Source organism: Cherax quadricarinatus, chromosome 63 (genome assembly GCF_038502225.1).
Source record: "Cherax quadricarinatus isolate ZL_2023a chromosome 63, ASM3850222v1, whole genome shotgun sequence".
In the NCBI taxonomy this organism is placed as follows: Eukaryota; Metazoa; Arthropoda; class Malacostraca; order Decapoda; family Parastacidae; genus Cherax; species Cherax quadricarinatus.
The window spans coordinates 13,699,166-13,717,627 of record NC_091354.1 but is presented as its reverse complement, the minus strand read 5'-3'; the positions used below and the strand labels follow the sequence as shown (position 1 = coordinate 13,717,627).

At 43.3% G+C, this 18,462-nt stretch overlaps 1 protein-coding gene across 1 annotated transcript in view; it reads left to right on the top strand.

Annotated features, from left to right (window-relative positions):
- Ehbp1 (Eps15 homology domain containing protein-binding protein 1) overlaps positions 1–18,462 on the top strand; it is a 488,549-nt gene that overhangs the window by 197,870 nt on the left and 272,217 nt on the right. Inside the window, exon 7 of the mRNA XM_070098683.1 lies at positions 4,065–4,175. Coding sequence (XP_069954784.1) covers positions 4,065–4,175 — 111 coding nt within the window. The remainder of the gene's footprint in view (positions 1–4,064; positions 4,176–18,462) is intronic.

Here is an 18,462-nt window from a genome sequence, read left to right as displayed (position 1 = left end):
ATATACAGAGCTGAAGAAATACCTGAGAACTGCTATTATTTAAGCTTCTTGATAGGAAGCTAAGGATTCTCTTCACTTAATTGTGAACACTTATGCATTGTTGTCTTGGTTTTAGATTACTGCTAACCAGAACTTCCAGATCCTTTTCGCAAGTTCTCGCAGTTCAGCTCACAGTGACCTCACTCACCTGCTTGTTATACATGTCTAGTATACTGTACCAACAAGATGACGAATTAGACACATGTGCAACATCTGGGTATCTTTATTTTAGACATTTCGCCAACCATTGGTTATATCAATATAAATTCAAGGACATAATTGGAGAACAGTAAACCTATATACAAAAGATGAGGTAATCAGTCCCTCAGCCTTGGAGTTGAAGAGTACCATAGTCGTGAAGAATCTTCAGACTATGATACTCTTTACCAACGCCAAGGCTGAGGAACTGATTGCCTCATTTTTTGTATATAGTTCTACTGTCTTCCAATTATATCATCCTTGAACTTGCATTGATATAACCACTGGATGGAGAAACGTTTACAATAAAGATACCCAGATGTTGCACATGTGTAATTCTTCACCTCCTTGTTGTACATTCCTGTGAATTGTGTGATGAAGCCTCCCCCCATAGGGGAAACGTCTCAATAAAGTTTCTGTCTGCAGTTGTGTCTTTTTCACTAAGTCCTAGGCATCTCGAGTCAACTTGTGCTACACCTTCCGAATGATGTAAATAAACTGAACCACATAGGGAAGCTCCAGTTAATTTTTACAAGTGCTGATTTAGGATTCCCCGGATCACGTGTCCTAGAGCTGTCATTCAACTCTCCCCCCCCCCGCATGGTTGTTTTGCACACACACACACAATATATATATATATATATATATATATATATATATATATATATATATATATATATATATATATATATATATATATATATATATATATATATATATAGTGGGGGTTCGTAGGAGATATGATGGTTGGAGTTAAACACACCTGTTGGATGGTAACACTTATATTGCAGAGTATGAAGAGGGAGGAGGCCCAGCCTGCCTGTAGCTGCTTTGTAGGTCTAACGGGAACTGAGAGGGATCCCAGACGCGAAGGGCTCACCACGGCATCACGTGATGTCACACAAACTAGTCACTAGGCCTAGCAAAGGGGTCGTATATGCAAAACATATGGATGGTACTATGATACTCACATAAGCTATACATATACAGGGGATCAGCAACTATGCTGACACATTATATATATATATTATATATATATATATATATATATATATATATATATATATATATATATATATATATATATATATATATGTATATATATAAGGGGCCTACATCAGGGACCTACCAGAAGACAAGGCCATAGTCAAACTTGATTTTAGAAATGCCTTTAATATGGTGAAGAGAGATGCTATTTTGCCAGCTGTTCGGGTTTGGTTCCCCAGTCTCTTTCCCTTCATTTCAGCTGGCTACAGCAAACCCTTAATTCTTTTGTTTGGAGAACATGAAATTCAATCATCAGAGGGTGTTCAGCAGGGTGACCCACTCACTCCACTTCTCTTCTGCTTGGCAATAAGAGAACTAATTTCCAGCCTTTGCAGTGAGCTCAATATCTGGTACCTGGATAACGGCACTCTGGCAGGTACTGAAGAGTCCCTGGTGGGGGACCTACAATTGGTGAAAACACAGGGAGAAGACTTTGGACTCATCCTCAATCCCTCCAAGTGTGAAATCATCACAGCAAACCAGGAAATAATCAATGCTGTGCGAAGAATCCTCCCAGAAGTCTCAACTACAACTCCGTCCAACAGTACCCTCTTGGGGGCACCGCTGGATCATCAGGCCATCGACACTGTCCTCAGGGACAAATTGAATGACCTGATGAGAATGGAGGAGAGAATAAGCAGTCTTGATGCCCATGATGCTCTGTATCTCCTCACAAGGTGTCTTACTATGCCAAGACTCACTCACTTCTTGAGGTGTGCACCCTCTTTTGACAACCCAACACTCGATGAATATGATGCACACCTGAGATCAACTTTTAAGGCACTGAACCTGTCACTAGAGGATGAGCAATGGGATCAGGCAACCCTCCCAGTGCGACTGGGAGGTATAGGGGTGCGTAAAGCAACGCATGTTGCTTTACCTGCTTTTCTGTCTTCGTGTTTGGCTTCCAGTGCATTAGTCAAGAAGATAGTGCCCGAACGCTTGAGAGATGTGGTAGGAGCTCAAGACCCCAGGTTTACTGAAGCAGCGATTCGGTGGGACACCCTTACAGACTCCTCCAGTAGACCAGCTCCTCCCAAACAGCACAAACAGTCCCACTGGGACAAACCGATCATGGAAAAAATCGCCAACACAATGCTCTCCAATGCTTCAGGAAAGAACAAAGCTCGTCTCCTGGCAGTGAAGGCACCACACTCAGGAGATTTCCTGTTAGCTGTTCCCAATTCCTCCCTGGGCACCCGTCTCGACCCACAAGCCATTCGGATTGGTGTTGCTCTTCGCCTAGCCGCCCCCATCCTCACCGAACATAGGTGTATTTGCGGCAGGGCGACAACTGATCAATTCGGACTTCATGGTCTCGTGTGTCACACAGCAGAAGGGAAGTATGCCAGACATGAGGTCAATGATTTAATAAAGAGAAGCCTCGCCACAGCCCGTTGTCCAGCTCAATGTGAACCCCAAGTACAGAGGTCTGATGGAAGTCAAAAGCGTCCTGATGGAGCCACTATGCTACCCTGGAAGGATGGAAAGCAGATTGCCTGGGACTACACCTGTGCTGCCACATTGGCAGACACCTACTTGCCATACTCTGTAGTGGAAGGGGGTGGAGCTGCCAGCCACAGGGAGACCCAGAAGATCCGAAAATATGAAGACCTTCCCCCTTGCTATAACTTCATTCCAATTGGGTCGGAGACCCTTGGAGCATGGGGCAAATGTGCTCTAAAGTTCCTCAAAGAGCTAGGTGAAAAGCTCATCATAGAAACCAAGGACCACAGGGCGACCAGTTTCCTTTTTCAGAGACTCAGTGTTGCGATCCAGAGAGGAAATGCCTGCAGCATACTGGGCATGCAGCCCACCGCAGGGGAGCTGGACGAAGTATTCGAGATGTAGCTCTGAGTTACCTATGTTGTTTTACTTTCTGTTGTATTTTTGTGAATGTTTGGCCAATGTATTTTGTCTTTAAATAAAACATACTTGAAATATAGGGGGTGGTAGGAGAAAATTCTCAAACAGCTTCAGGGAGAACCTTAAGTTTTCCCTGAAGCAAGTTTATTCTTTTCTCTGAGGATGAGGGTCCCTACGACAGTTCTAGAGGTGGTACCTCCCTATATATATATATATATATATATATATATATATATATATATATATATATATATATATATATATATATATATATATATATATTAATGAAAGTGAGTGATTGAGTACCAGGTCTGTAGTAGAGTACAAAGTACAAAACCAAATTAATAATTTAAAAATATAGGTTTAGGCATGATATGGATGGTGTTCGCATGTGGTGGACACCTCATAAAACTCCAACATGTTCACTGCAGGAACCATTTACCTTACACTGTTCTTTTTTTATTCAGGTTATTTATTATTATTATTTATTTATTTTTTGCTTTGGGTGATGCTTGTGGAAGGTGGCTGTGATGTTTGGCCCCGGGCTGATGATCTGCATTAATGCTTGAGACACTAGTGTTTTGGGTAATGGTGTTTTGATTTCGTGTGGTTTGTGGTGCTTATAAAGTAGTTACACTTGTTTTTATAATGGTAATTTGGTAGCCCTGCACCCATAGTGTAACCCATCTACTGAGGTAACTATTTGCCTCTCCACCCATCTACCAAGGTATCTACCTACCACCTCACCTACTTACCGCTACTAAATTGGTATCCCTTGTGTTTCTCTCCCTTTCCCACCATGTGCAAACATTTCCTGGCTGCTGCTGCCACCAAAACCACCGCTGCCACCATTGCTACCACCACCAATACCAACACTACAACAATCCCCGTTGCGTCAACACCACCACCATCAGGTGACGCTATGGTACGCTCGGCAGAGTTTAGTCAGCTGGCGGCGCAGATCAGCTCTTTGACCACCTCTTTCCACCAGGATGACGTCCTCACCTTCTCCTTCAACGACTCCCGTGAGTATCTTCCTGTTTCTTGTTGACGCTGTGGTGCCATCCACCCACCCACCTGCCATCTGGCACCCACCTACACCAATAGGCAGACACGTCAATGTGGCGTACAGGGCGCATCAGGGTTGTGGGTCAGCCCACCTCAGTATAGCGCAGGTGAAGTCAGCATAGTTTACCCTGTCCACCCATACAAAAGCAAGTCGCATATCTGAATTTTGAGGTCTTCATTGACTGTAAGTATGGCGTCACTTTTTCTGTTAGTTGAGTGACTGGTGATATTATACAGTAGATTCTGAATGACTATAAATATTGTGTCACTTGTTGTAGATCTTGAGTAACTAAATATGACAACACTTGTTGTAAGCTGCGACATCTGTTTCAGACTGCAAACCACACTGACCCTCTCTTTATCTTGACCATGGAACCGTCAAGGGACAGATTAGCCAGAAGCTAATCTGATACTGATACCATAGCTCATGCACCGTCTCACTTACATGCTAAGAAACATAGCTTATGTATGGTATGGTGATACCGACAAACTGTGGAAAAGAACACTTGTGTGCAGTTCAGGACATTAAGTGAAACGTTTTGCCGCGAGTGGCTTCTTCAGTCCTAATTCAGAGTAAGCTAAAACAGGTTAATATATATTAGACTGTGCAGGTAACCGGAAGCAAAAGTGAGGTGAGGCGGGAGGTACATCAAATTGCAGAAACCTACCTGCTGAAAATCTCTCACCGGAAATGCTGAGAAAACAAAATTGAACAAAATTCTTTTCCCTTCAGCCAACAGCCCAAAAGATCGTCATTTTAGCAAGGAACCCATAACCTCTCCCTGGTCAAAATATTTCCTTCCATGCCCTATAGAGTGGGATGCATATTGTCACCATGAATAACGCAAACCAAGCCACCAACCTTTCGCATATCCTCACTATTGGTAACATCCCAGCCACAATACAGAATCATTCATTGATGATAAGTAAGACGCATGTGCAACAGTTAGGCAACTGTATTCAGAAATGTTTCGCCTACACAGTAGGCTTCTTCAGTCGAATACAGAGGAGGCAGCAGAAGCAGTCGAGATGTGAAGACGATGTAATCAGTCCATCACCCTCGAAGGATGAATTGATTATATCGTCTTTACATCTCTACTGCTTCTGCTGCCCTCTCTGTACTCGACTGAAGAAGCCTGCTGTGTAGGCGAAACATTTTGAAATTAAGTTACCTAATTATTGAACATGTGTCTTACTTATCAACTTGTCGGTATTGTATATCATTATCATATTCAGAATCATTTCTTCTTCAGTTGGTGCTTTGAGTGTCTCCTCATCCCCACATTATAATCTGTAGTACATGTATGGTATACAGTACCGACAAGATGAAGAATTACACACATGTAGACGTTTCTTCTTCCGTTGACTTTATCAATACAAATTCAAGAACATAATTGGCTAAGGGACTGATTACCTCATTTTTTGTATATAGTTCTACTGTCTTCAACTGTCTTTCAGTTTGTATTGGTAAAGTCACTGGATGATGATACGTCTACAATAAAGATACCCAGATGTTGCATATGTGTCTGATTCTTCCAAGGATACCCTAGCAAGAGTTTGTAAAATGCAGCGTGAATATTTACAAATACCAGCTGTATCATCTCATTGTCACCAAAGTTGAAGCTTATGTCGGTCCAACACGCAGATTGAGACGATATCAGAGCAGTGTAGGTAAATTGACCTTCGACTGCAAGAACCTCCCGTCCTCAGTCTTCGTCGTGGGACAGCACTCAAAATGAACACTATACACACACATGACAGGCAGACGCTTTTATAGAATTAAAGGCTGTATAAGACCTAGGAATAATGTCAGACGGTCTGTTGTTAAAGAACATAATAAAGCTAGCAAGGAGCTTTTATATAGTAGTATATCATGGATGTCATGACGATTTCGTGAGTCATGGATGTCATCTAGGCCTGTATACTTTGTACATGTACTTGTAGAAATATAGATTATTATTATTCATTAAAGGTCAAGAAAATAATAAGTTGGTTTATGAGAAGTTTCAATACCAGAGAAGTCACTCAGGTGATGGTACTGTTCAGATCACTGGTGCTCTCATTTATGTACTCTAACACTAACTACCCCTCGCTCACTCCTTATCTTCTTACATCCCTACCATCGCAAATCCTTGCCAACAGCGATGTATGACTTATACGCGATTATTATTATTATTATTATTATTATTATTATTATTATTATTATTATTATTATTGCTGTTGTTATTCTTTACTCATTTCTACATTTAAGGCGGGCGAAATATTAAAGGTGGAAAATATGCATTACTTATACCTACTGATAGTATAAAGTACTGACAAATTAATGAATAAGACACATTTGTAACACATGGGTAGTTTTATTGTTGAAAAGTTTCACCTGCATAACAGGCTTCCTCAGTCGAATACAAGTGAATACAACACTGAAACGAGTTGTCAGTCACCTTAGGTGACGGACTGATCATGTCAAATCTACTTCTAGTACTGTATTTGTAATTCTGCTATTGTGTTGCATTTATCTCCTGTATTGTGTTGTATTCATCGCCTGCAGGCGAAACGTTTCGGCAGTAAAGCTGCCCAAGTGTTGCAAATGTATCTTATTCATTATTTCTTGTACTGCTGCATAGAGTAAGGAAAGCAACTACACTGCTAGGAACAACGCAGAGAACTCCAAGTGTTGTACTCACTGGAGAGGAGGAATAAGAGATCCGTGATAATATATTGTATATATGGAAAAATGCCTTAGTAAGGTGTCCAATCTACACACTACCAAAACAGCTGTATCTCTCACTGTATCTCTCACCTGCATCTCTCACTGAAGTGAGAGATACAGGCGTAGAATAAACTTAGTGAAATGGAGAACGCTGTGGTTCCAGACTTCATCTTCCTAACAACACACATAAAGAAGTATTGCAGAGACGATGTTAGAAGTCTTTAAGAAGAAAGTAGACAAGTGCCATCTGGGCTGTGATGGCCATGCAGGACTGCGGGCTGCAAGTTGCAAAAGACCGAGTGATCACACGATCAACAGTAAAGTGATACACGGGAAGAAATAGTTTGTCCAGGTTTTACCGATTCCTGACCTCCAAGGTCCAATCATATCTACTCTTGAGACTGTGTATAGCCTTTGTCTACACCTTTTCATCAGGCGTATTCCACTCACCACCATAATACTGAAAAAGTAATTCTTAACGTTCCTGTGATTCATGTCACCTATGTGTCCTCACCTCTCATCTCAAAAAGCCTGTCCACATCATTTCTGTCTAATCCTCTGAATATTTTGTGTGTTGTGATCATGTCTCAACTAGTGTTCTAGCATTGTTAGTTTGCATTCCTCAAGTCCCATAATCCATCTTCCTATATTAGGTACCAAGCTTGTTGCGTACCTTTGAATATTTTCTAGGTTTATTATATGCTTGATCAGGTGCATATTGAATATTGGCGCCACATTTGTATGATGATAATATCTTGAATGAGTCCTTCTCCATCTTCTGAAAGCAGATTTCAGATCAGCTACTTTTGTATATATCACTGAAGTCCTATGATTTATATGCACCTTTAGTAATATGCTTAGTGCATTGTTTTCTTCTCGATTATTCTTCTTGCAGATTGTGTGCAGTATTTCCCTTCCTAGGCTCTATTTCGTGCTTGGTCTTTTAAGTCCCTATAATGTTTTTATCACTTTGCACTTTCTTGACAACAACGTTTCCAGCTTGTTCATGTCTTCTTGGAGTCAGTCAGTCAGTCAGTCAGTCAGTCAGTCAGTCAGTCAGTCAGTCAGTCTGTCTGTCTGTCTGTCTGTCTGTCTGTCTGTCTGTCTGTCTGTGTCTGTCTGTGTCTGTCTGTGTCTGTCTGTCTCTCTCTGCTTGTAATCTTCATCATTAATTAATTTCATCTGGCACGTCATACTGTATTAAGGATAAAAGAGGTCCAAGCTACGGTTGCCGGGGATTCCACTTGTCAAACCCGTGCTTCCTTTCATACTTATTATTACCGTTTACCTTTTATTCATTAAGTATTCCTCTGTATACTTGTTTACCTTCCCTGCTATCCCTGCCTTGTTTATTCATTAGTATTCCTGTATATATTTGCATACCCTCCCAGTTTGTACAGAAACCTCCTGTGTGGTATTGTGCCACATGCTTTCTTAGAGTCGAGTAAGATATAGTGTACCCAACGTTCCTACTCTTTTATTTCCGTCACTTTCATGAAACGCTGAGGATTCGTGAAGCAAGAAGTGTGTGCTGAGGAAGGGAGATGATTTTTTTTTGAGGGGGGAGGAAGGCGGAGTGTGTCGTCATCCCGAGATACACGAGGAAGACTGGTGGAGGCAGCGGAGAGCTCATTACCTCGCCTACCCTGACAGATTCCCACCACATTGTACCTAAATTAGTTCCGCTTAGACAGCTTGAGCGGTGCCTAGGCAGTTTTAGCATGTACCTCCTCTTTACCTCAGCCTTTCTTTCTCTCACCTCTGCCTCTTATCCCCCGCCATCTGTATTCCTCTCCCCTACGTTTTTCTTTCTTTCTAGTTTCTGGCTCGTGTTTCTCTTTTCCATGGCCCTCCTCAGTCCCATAATCTTCCTTCTACCGCGACCACCTCTTTCCTGTCCCTTGTTTCCTCCCGTTTTCTGCTCTTTTGTCTGCTGCCCAATGTTCTCGCTTGGAATTGCTGCTTGGCACACCACATCAACAGGGGCGTCGTCACCCCTGCAAGCAGAGCGTGAAAGTTGTAGCAGTCACATAGAACCCACACTACTCTCACCACCACTTAATTAAAACTCCTCACTTACTTCTTATTAAAAAAAAAGTTATTTTTTTAGTGCTGTTATTATAAGACCGGAAGCTACCGGGCTGCGACCTGAGTGTTTATATTTCAAGATTCCTCCCGAGAGATCACTAAGTATAGCAATGTCACTCATCCATTGAGTGTGCATAAGTCATACTTTTCAGACTGATTAATTGATAGAGTTAACACTCAACCTCATCCCTGGTTGTTCCACTATTCGAGGGAGTTGCCTGATTACTGCTAGATAACGATTAAAGGAATTGGATCGAACCTTGTTGCCTCCCACTCCCCAAGCGCTGTTTGACATCTACGGATTTAACGTTTACCAATAATAATAATAATAATAATAATAATAATAATAATAATAATAATAATAATAATAATAATAATAATAATGGAGGTGTTACACTAGGCTGTCACATAGAATATGGCCTAAACTAATCCTGGCCGTTGCATGTATTTCCACTTTTGCTTCCATATGTGAGTTTCATAAACCATGTATATCATTGTATATACACCTAAAGATGAGTATTTTTTTTTATAGATATCAGTTTTACAGACTAAGAGGTGTTTTCTTACCTCAGTTCATTACAGAGCCCAGTCCGGGCTATGTGAAGTATACTGCCACTATCCAGGATGTCACCCATAACAGTCAAGTAATACACAGGTACCTGATTACTGCTAAGTGAACAAGAACATGCCCAACGTTTCCACCTGTGCCGGGATCGAACCAAGGACCCTCAGTATGTGCACTGAGTGCGCTACCAACCGAGCCAAGGGACAATTCAGTTCTTGCAGACCGAGTATTGTATATATTTGTGTATATGCACAGAGAGTTGCGCATATTTGTATGTACAAAGGTTAGTTCACTCCCAGGTTTAGAACTAAAGCGCAGCAGACCTACTGACCCATACTTGGCAAGTCCTTCTCAAACCGAAACCCACTAAAAATATTTGCCCAACCCATTATGAGTGCTACTCAAGGAACAAACTTTGATAACCCTCTTAATTCAAGTATAAGTCCCACTTAAATCCAACCCCTCGTGTGTGCGTGTAACTTGTCTTCTCGCTGTGTTAGAGACAATTTAGCGTTTAGTTTTGATAATAATAATAATAATAATAATACATAGTCAAGTAATACGTCTACTACTCCAAGTGGTGGACGCACGTGTTCTTCAGTGTGTTACATCTCTTGGCCCGGCCAACATAGGAGTTAGGTTACGTATGTGTTACTGTTTGCGGAGATCATCGTCCCAGTAACCCGGTGTCAGAAATGACCTAAAGTGGCAAAAAAGGAAATATTTCAGGAATAAGAACTATTAAGAAGTATCGTTGTTGTTGCTTAATAACCAGACATTGTATAGAGATTCTTCTCCCTATTATGACTTGTGGTGAATTGTTTGTAGTTGTTGCTGCTTCTGTTGCTCTTGTAACAACCACACCAACAAGAGCAAGAACAAGAACAAGAACAAGAAGCACACTAACAAGAACAGCAGCAGCATTAAGAACGATACCAAGAAAAACAGCAACAATAACACTCCTTCCTGTGGTCAGATTATTTTAGAGGTATCAGTTATAATTGTTTAACAAAGCGTAATATACAAGTTAGAGTCTTCAGCTTTTAAGCAGCGTGTCACGAGAGTCACGAGTGCCACGAGAGAGTGTCACGAGAGTCACGAGAGAATGTCACGAGAGAGAGTGTCACAAAAGAGTGTCACAAGAGAGTGTCACAAAAGAGTGTCACAAGAGAGTGTCACAAGAGAGTTTCACAAGAGTTACAGGTGAGTAATTCCAGAGATGTTACATGTTATTGCCACGGGTGAGTGAAGTGCCACGGGGAGTGCCACAGGTGAGTGGAGTGCCACGGGGAGTGCCACAGGTGAGTGGAGTGCCACAACTGAGTGCCACAGGTAAGTGCTCCCCCATTCTCACCTGGGATCATTCTCATTCGGTGGCACGCTTCTTGTTCCTTCATATACTGGTCTCAACGTTGGCTCTTCAGAGCATTACGGGTCGTGTTGTTTTACACACTCTGAACATGCTCTTCTCTGTGAACGTGGGAAAACCAGCATCCTCTAAATGATCAGTGCGTTTGTTTTCCAACTTTTCAACTGCTGTTAACTTGAGTGTTGTTACAACGAATTATAACGAAAGCTGTCTTGAAGAGGATGTTACTTCACGGCAAATATTAGACTGTAGTATGTTAATACGTTGCAAAACAAACGCTTAGGGTGAGGACGGGCTGCCTTTTGCCATTGTTCTCTCCCTCCGGCTCTCACCATCTGATACCCACTTCTTCTGTGTGATAGAATCTGAACAGGGGAAACACTATGTAAGTATCATCGTTCTAGGAGTACCAGCAGCACTGCTGATGTACTCATGTTTCTATACTTATAAAAAGCAAACAACACTCACCATACGGGGGCAGCACCGTACAGCTACAGCCCTGAGCACTCTGTAAGTAGCTGTTCGAGTTCAAGCAAGTCCTCTGACATCCCCCTCATTTACCCCCTTAACTCATTACCTCATCTAACAGCACCTTAGCTTACTCTCTAAGGAATATTTTGTGTTCTAGATTAAGAGATTTACTAATATCTTTTAGCTGCATTTTCTAACTACCGGGACCCTGAAAGACCTAGTAGCCCTGATTATTTGGAATGTATTCCAGGACTGTGAAGTAAGTGGCAGTTTAAGTTCAAACTCTAGTATTATGTCAATTTTACCTGAATCTGAACTTAAGTTTTCATTTGCATTTCTCCTGGCAAGTTAAATTTGTAAGTAAAGCAGCGCACGTCTGTGCCAGAGGACACTTGGGCTGAGTGAATGTGTTAGGGAGAGTGCATGTCCTTTATCTCGGGAATAGCCTAGTTGTTAACATCTAGACTCTGTGCGGCTTTTATCATGAGTCAGCTTCAAACTAGTGCTGCGTACTCGGTGATAAGTGTGGCCTATGTTGTGCTAGATAGGTACTTCCAAACTACCGTACCTAACACACACACACACACAAACACACACACACACACACACACACACACACACACACACACACACACACACACACACACACACACACACACACACACACACACACACACACACACACACACACACACACACACACACACACAGAATAACCTAATATCACCTTACTTTAAGGAATATTGTTTATAGATAAAGGGATTTACTAATAGCTTGTGTTGGTGCGAAGAAAGTGATGGCACTGCTGAGTGCATGACACTGCGGTGAAGAAAGTGATGGCACTGCTGAGTGCATGACACTGCGGTGAAGAAAGTGATGGCACTGCTGAGTGCATGACACTACGGTGAAGAAAGTAATGGCACTGCTGAGTGCATGACACTACGGTGAAGAAAGTAATGTCACTGCTGAGTGCATGACACTGCGGTGAAGAAAGTGATGGCACTGCTGAGTGCATGACACTGCGGTGAAGAAAGTGATGGCACTGCTGAGTGCATGACACTACGGTGAAGAAAGTAATGGCACTGCTGAGTGCATGACACTGCGGTAAAGAAAGTGATGGCACTGCTGAGTGCATGACACTGCGGTGAAGAAAGTGATGGCACTGCTGAGTGCATGATACTGCGGTGAAGAAAGTGATGGCACTGCTGAGTGCATGACACTGCGGTGAAGAAAGTGATGGCACTGCTGAGTGCATGACACTGCGGTGAAGAAAGTGATGGCACTGCTGAGTGCATGACACTGCGGTGAAGAAAGTGATGGCACTGCTGAGTGAATGACACTGCGGTGAAGAAAGTGATGGCACTGCTGAGTGCATGACACTGCGGTGAAGAAAGTGATGGCACTGCTGAGTGCATGACACTACGGTGAAGAAAGTGATGGCACTGCTGAGTGCATGACACTGCGGTGAAGAAAGTGATGGCACTGCTGAGTGCATGACACTACGGTGAAGAAAGTGATGGCACTGCTGAGTGCATGACACTACGGTGAAGAAAGTAATGGCACTGCTGAGTGCATGACACTACGGTGAAGAAAGTAATGGCACTGCTGAGTGCATGACACTACGGTGAAGAAAGTAATGGCACTGCTGAGTGCATGACACTGCGGTGAAGAAAGTGATGGCACTGCTGAGTGCATGACACTACGGTGAAGAAAGTGATGGCACTGCTGAGTGCATGACACTGCGGTGAAGAAAGTGATGGCACTGCTGAGTGCATGACACTACGGTGAAGAAAGTGATGGCACTGCTGAGTGCATGACACTACGGTGAAGAAAGTAATGGCACTGCTGAGTGCATGACACTACGGTGAAGAAAGTAATGGCACTGCTGAGTGCATGACACTACGGTGAAGAAAGTAATGGCACTGCTGAGTGCATGACACTACGGTGAAGAAAGTAATGGCACTGCTGAGTGCATGACACTACGGTGAAGAAAGTGATGGCACTGCTGAGTGCATGACACTACGGTGAAGAAAGTAATGGCACTGCTGAGTGCATGACACTGCGGTAAAGAAAGTGATGGCACTGCTGAGTGCATGACACTGCGGTGAAGAAAGTGATGGCACTGCTGAGTGCATGATACTGCGGTGAAGAAAGTGATGGCACTGCTGAGTGCATGACACTGCGGTGAAGAAAGTGATGGCACTGCTGAGTGCATGACACTGCGGTGAAGAAAGTGATGGCACTGCTGAGTGCATGACACTGCGGTGAAGAAAGTGATGGCACTGCTGAGTGAATGACACTGCGGTGAAGAAAGTGATGGCACTGCTGAGTGCATGACACTGCGGTGAAGAAAGTGATGGCACTGCTGAGTGCATGACACTACGGTGAAGAAAGTGATGGCACTGCTGAGTGCATGACACTGCGGTGAAGAAAGTGATGGCACTGCTGAGTGCATGACACTACGGTGAAGAAAGTGATGGCACTGCTGAGTGCATGACACTACGGTGAAGAAAGTAATGGCACTGCTGAGTGCATGACACTACGGTGAAGAAAGTAATGGCACTGCTGAGTGCATGACACTACGGTGAAGAAAGTAATGGCACTGCTGAGTGCATGACACTACGGTGAAGAAAGTAATGGCACTGCTGAGTGCATGACACTACGGTGAAGAAAGTGATGGCACTGCTGAGTGCATGACACTACGGTGAAGAAAGTAATGGCACTGCTGAGTGCATGACACTACGGTGAAGAAAGTGATTGCACTGCTGAGTGCATGACACTACGGTGAAGAAAGTGATGGCACTGCTGAGTGCATGACACTACGGTGAAGAAAGTAATGGCACTGCTGAGTGCATGACACTGCGGTGAAGAAAGTAATGGCACTGCTGAGTGCATGACACTACGGTGAAGAAAGTGATGGCACTGCTGAGTGCATGACACTACGGTGAAGAAAGTAATGGCACTGCTGAGTGCATGACACTACGGTGAAGAAAGTAATGGCACTGCTGAGTGCATGACACTACGGTGAAGAAAGTAATGGCACTGCTGAGTGCATGACACTGCGGTGAAGAAAGTGATGGCACTGCTGAGTGCATGACACTACGGTGAAGAAAGTGATGGCACTGCTGAGTGCATGACACTGCGGTGAAGAAAGTGATGGCACTGCTGAGTGCATGACACTACGGTGAAGAAAGTGATGGCACTGCTGAGTGCATGACACTACGGTGAAGAAAGTAATGGCACTGCTGAGTGCATGACACTACGGTGAAGAAAGTAATGGCACTGCTGAGTGCATGACACTACGGTGAAGAAAGTAATGGCACTGCTGAGTGCATGACACTACGGTGAAGAAAGTAATGGCACTGCTGAGTGCATGACACTACGGTGAAGAAAGTGATGGCACTGCTGAGTGCATGACACTACGGTGAAGAAAGTAATGGCACTGCTGAGTGCATGACACTGCGGTAAAGAAAGTGATGGCACTGCTGAGTGCATGACACTGCGGTGAAGAAAGTGATGGCACTGCTGAGTGCATGATACTGCGGTGAAGAAAGTGATGGCACTGCTGAGTGCATGACACTGCGGTGAAGAAAGTGATGGCACTGCTGAGTGCATGACACTGCGGTGAAGAAAGTGATGGCACTGCTGAGTGCATGACACTGCGGTGAAGAAAGTGATGGCACTGCTGAGTGAATGACACTGCGGTGAAGAAAGTGATGGCACTGCTGAGTGCATGACACTGCGGTGAAGAAAGTGATGGCACTGCTGAGTGCATGACACTACGGTGAAGAAAGTGATGGCACTGCTGAGTGCATGACACTGCGGTGAAGAAAGTGATGGCACTGCTGAGTGCATGACACTACGGTGAAGAAAGTGATGGCACTGCTGAGTGCATGACACTACGGTGAAGAAAGTAATGGCACTGCTGAGTGCATGACACTACGGTGAAGAAAGTAATGGCACTGCTGAGTGCATGACACTACGGTGAAGAAAGTAATGGCACTGCTGAGTGCATGACACTACGGTGAAGAAAGTAATGGCACTGCTGAGTGCATGACACTACGGTGAAGAAAGTGATGGCACTGCTGAGTGCATGACACTACGGTGAAGAAAGTAATGGCACTGCTGAGTGCATGACACTACGGTGAAGAAAGTGATTGCACTGCTGAGTGCATGACACTACGGTGAAGAAAGTGATGGCACTGCTGAGTGCATGACACTACGGTGAAGAAAGTAATGGCACTGCTGAGTGCATGACACTGCGGTGAAGAAAGTAATGGCACTGCTGAGTGCATGACACTACGGTGAAGAAAGTGATGGCACTGCTGAGTGCATGACACTACGGTGAAGAAAGTAATGGCACTGCTGAGTGCATGACACTACGGTGAAGAAAGTAATGGCACTGCTGAGTGCATGACACTACGGTGAAGAAAGTAATGGCACTGCTGAGTGCATGACACTTCGGTGAAGAAAGTAATGGCACTGCTGTGTGCATGACACTGCGGTGAAGAAAGTAATGGCACTGCTGAGTGCATGACACTACGGTGAAGAAAGTGATGGCACTGCTGAGTGCATGACACTACGGTGAAGAAAGTGATGGCACTGCTGAGTGAATGACACTACGGTGAAGAAAGTCATAGTTAACTACAGGTGCTCAGTAAGCTCTACACGGTGACAACGTGTCACTATATAGAGCTTTATGAAGCTCTACACGGTGACAACGTGTCACTATATAGAGCTTTATGAAGCTCTACACGGTGACAACGTCACTATATAGAGCTTTATGAAGCTCTACACGGTGACAACGTGTCACTATATAGAGCTTTATGAAGCTCTACACGGTGACAACGTGTCACTTATAGAGCTTTATGAAGCTCTACACGGTGACAACGTGTCACCATATAGAGCTTTATGAAGCTCTACACGGTGACAACGTGTCACTATATAGAGCTTTATGAAGCTCTACACGGTGACAACGTGTCACTATATAGAGCTTTATGAAGCTCTACACGGTGACAACGTGTCACTATATAGAGCTTTATGAAGCTCTACACGGTGACAACGTGTTACTATATAGAGCTTTATGAAGCTCTACACGGTGACAACGTGTCACTATATAGAGCTTTATGAAGCTCTACACGGTGACAACGTGTCACTATATAGAGCTTTATGAAGCTCTACACTGTGACAACGTGTCACTATATAGAGCTTTATGAAGCTCTACACGGTGACAACGTGTCACTATATAGAGCTTTATGAAGCTCTAAACGGTGACAACGTGTCACTATATAGAGCTTTATGAAGCTCTACACGGTGACAACGTGTCACTATATAGAGCTTTATGAAGCTTTAAACGGTGACAACGTGTCACTATATAGAGCTTTATGAAGCTCTACACGGTGACAACGTGTCACTATATAGAGCTTTATGAAGGTCTACACGGTGACAACGTGTCACTATATAGAGCTTTATGAAGCTTTACACGGTGACAACGTGTCACTATATAGAGCTTTATGAAGCTCTACACGGTGACAACGTGTCACTATATAGAGCTTTATGAAGCTTTACATGGTGCAACGTGTCACTATATAGAGCTTTATGAAGCTCTACACGGTGACAACGTGTCACTATATAGAGCTTTATGAAGCTCTACACTGTGACAACGTGTCACTATATAGAGCTTTATGAAGCTCTACACGGTGACAACGTGTCACTATATAGAGCTTTATGAAGCTCTACACGGTGACAACGTGTCACTATATAGAGCTTTATGAAGCTCTACACGGTGACAACGTGTCACTATATAGAGCTTTATGAAGCTTTACACGGTGACAACGTGTCACTATATAGAGCTTTATGAAGCTCTACACGGTGACAACGTGTCACTATATAGAGCTTTATGAAGGTCTACACGGTGACAACGTGTCACTATATAGAGCTTTATGAAGCTTTACACGGTGACAACGTGTCACTATATAGAGCTTTATGAAGCTCTACACGGTGACAACGTGTCACTATATAGAGCTTTATGAAGCTTTACATGGTGCAACGTGTCACTATATAGAGCTTTATGAAGCTCTACACGGTGACAACGTGTCACTATATAGAGCTTTATGAAGCTCTACACTGTGACAACGTGTCACTATATAGAGCTTTATGAAGCTCTACACGGTGACAACGTGTCACTATATAGAGCTTTATGAAGCTCTACACGGTGACAACGTGTCACTATATAGAGCTTTATGAAGCTTTACACGGTGACAACGTGTCACTATATAGAGCTTTATGAAGGTCTACACGGTGACAACGTGTCACTATATAGAGCTTTATGAAGCTTTACACGGTGACAACGTGTCACTATATAGAGCTTTATGAAGCTCTACACGGTGACAACGTGTCACTATATAGAGCTTTATGAAGCTTTACATGGTGCAACGTGTCACTATATAGAGCTTTATGAAGCTCTACACGGTGACAACGTGTCACTATATAGAGCTTTATGAAGCTTTACACGGTGACAACGTGTCACTATATAGAGCTTTATGAAGCTTTACACGGTGACAACGTGTCACTATATAGAGCTTTATGAAGCTCTACACGGTGACAACGTGTCACTATATAGAGCTTTATGAAGCTCTACACGGTGACAACGTGTCACTATATAGAGCTTTATGAAGCTCTACACGGTGACAACGTGTCACTATATAGAGCTTTATGAAGCTCTACACGGTGACAACGTGTCACTATATAGAGCTTTATGAAGCTCTACACGGTGACGTGTCACTATATAGAGCTTTATGAAGCTCTATACGTGACAACGTGTCACTATATAGAGCTTTATCAAGTTCTACATAGAGCGACATGTTACTGGTGAAAGCTTATTCTGTACCTCTGTCTTCTCAACATTCGAAGTATTGTGATGTAATAAAGACGTGGAAGACTTGGGTGTCTTTATTGTGGAAACGTTTCACCACACAGTGGCTTCATCAGTCCAATACAGAGAAGAATGATGGACTGAACACATCAGCTCCAGGCTGAGGG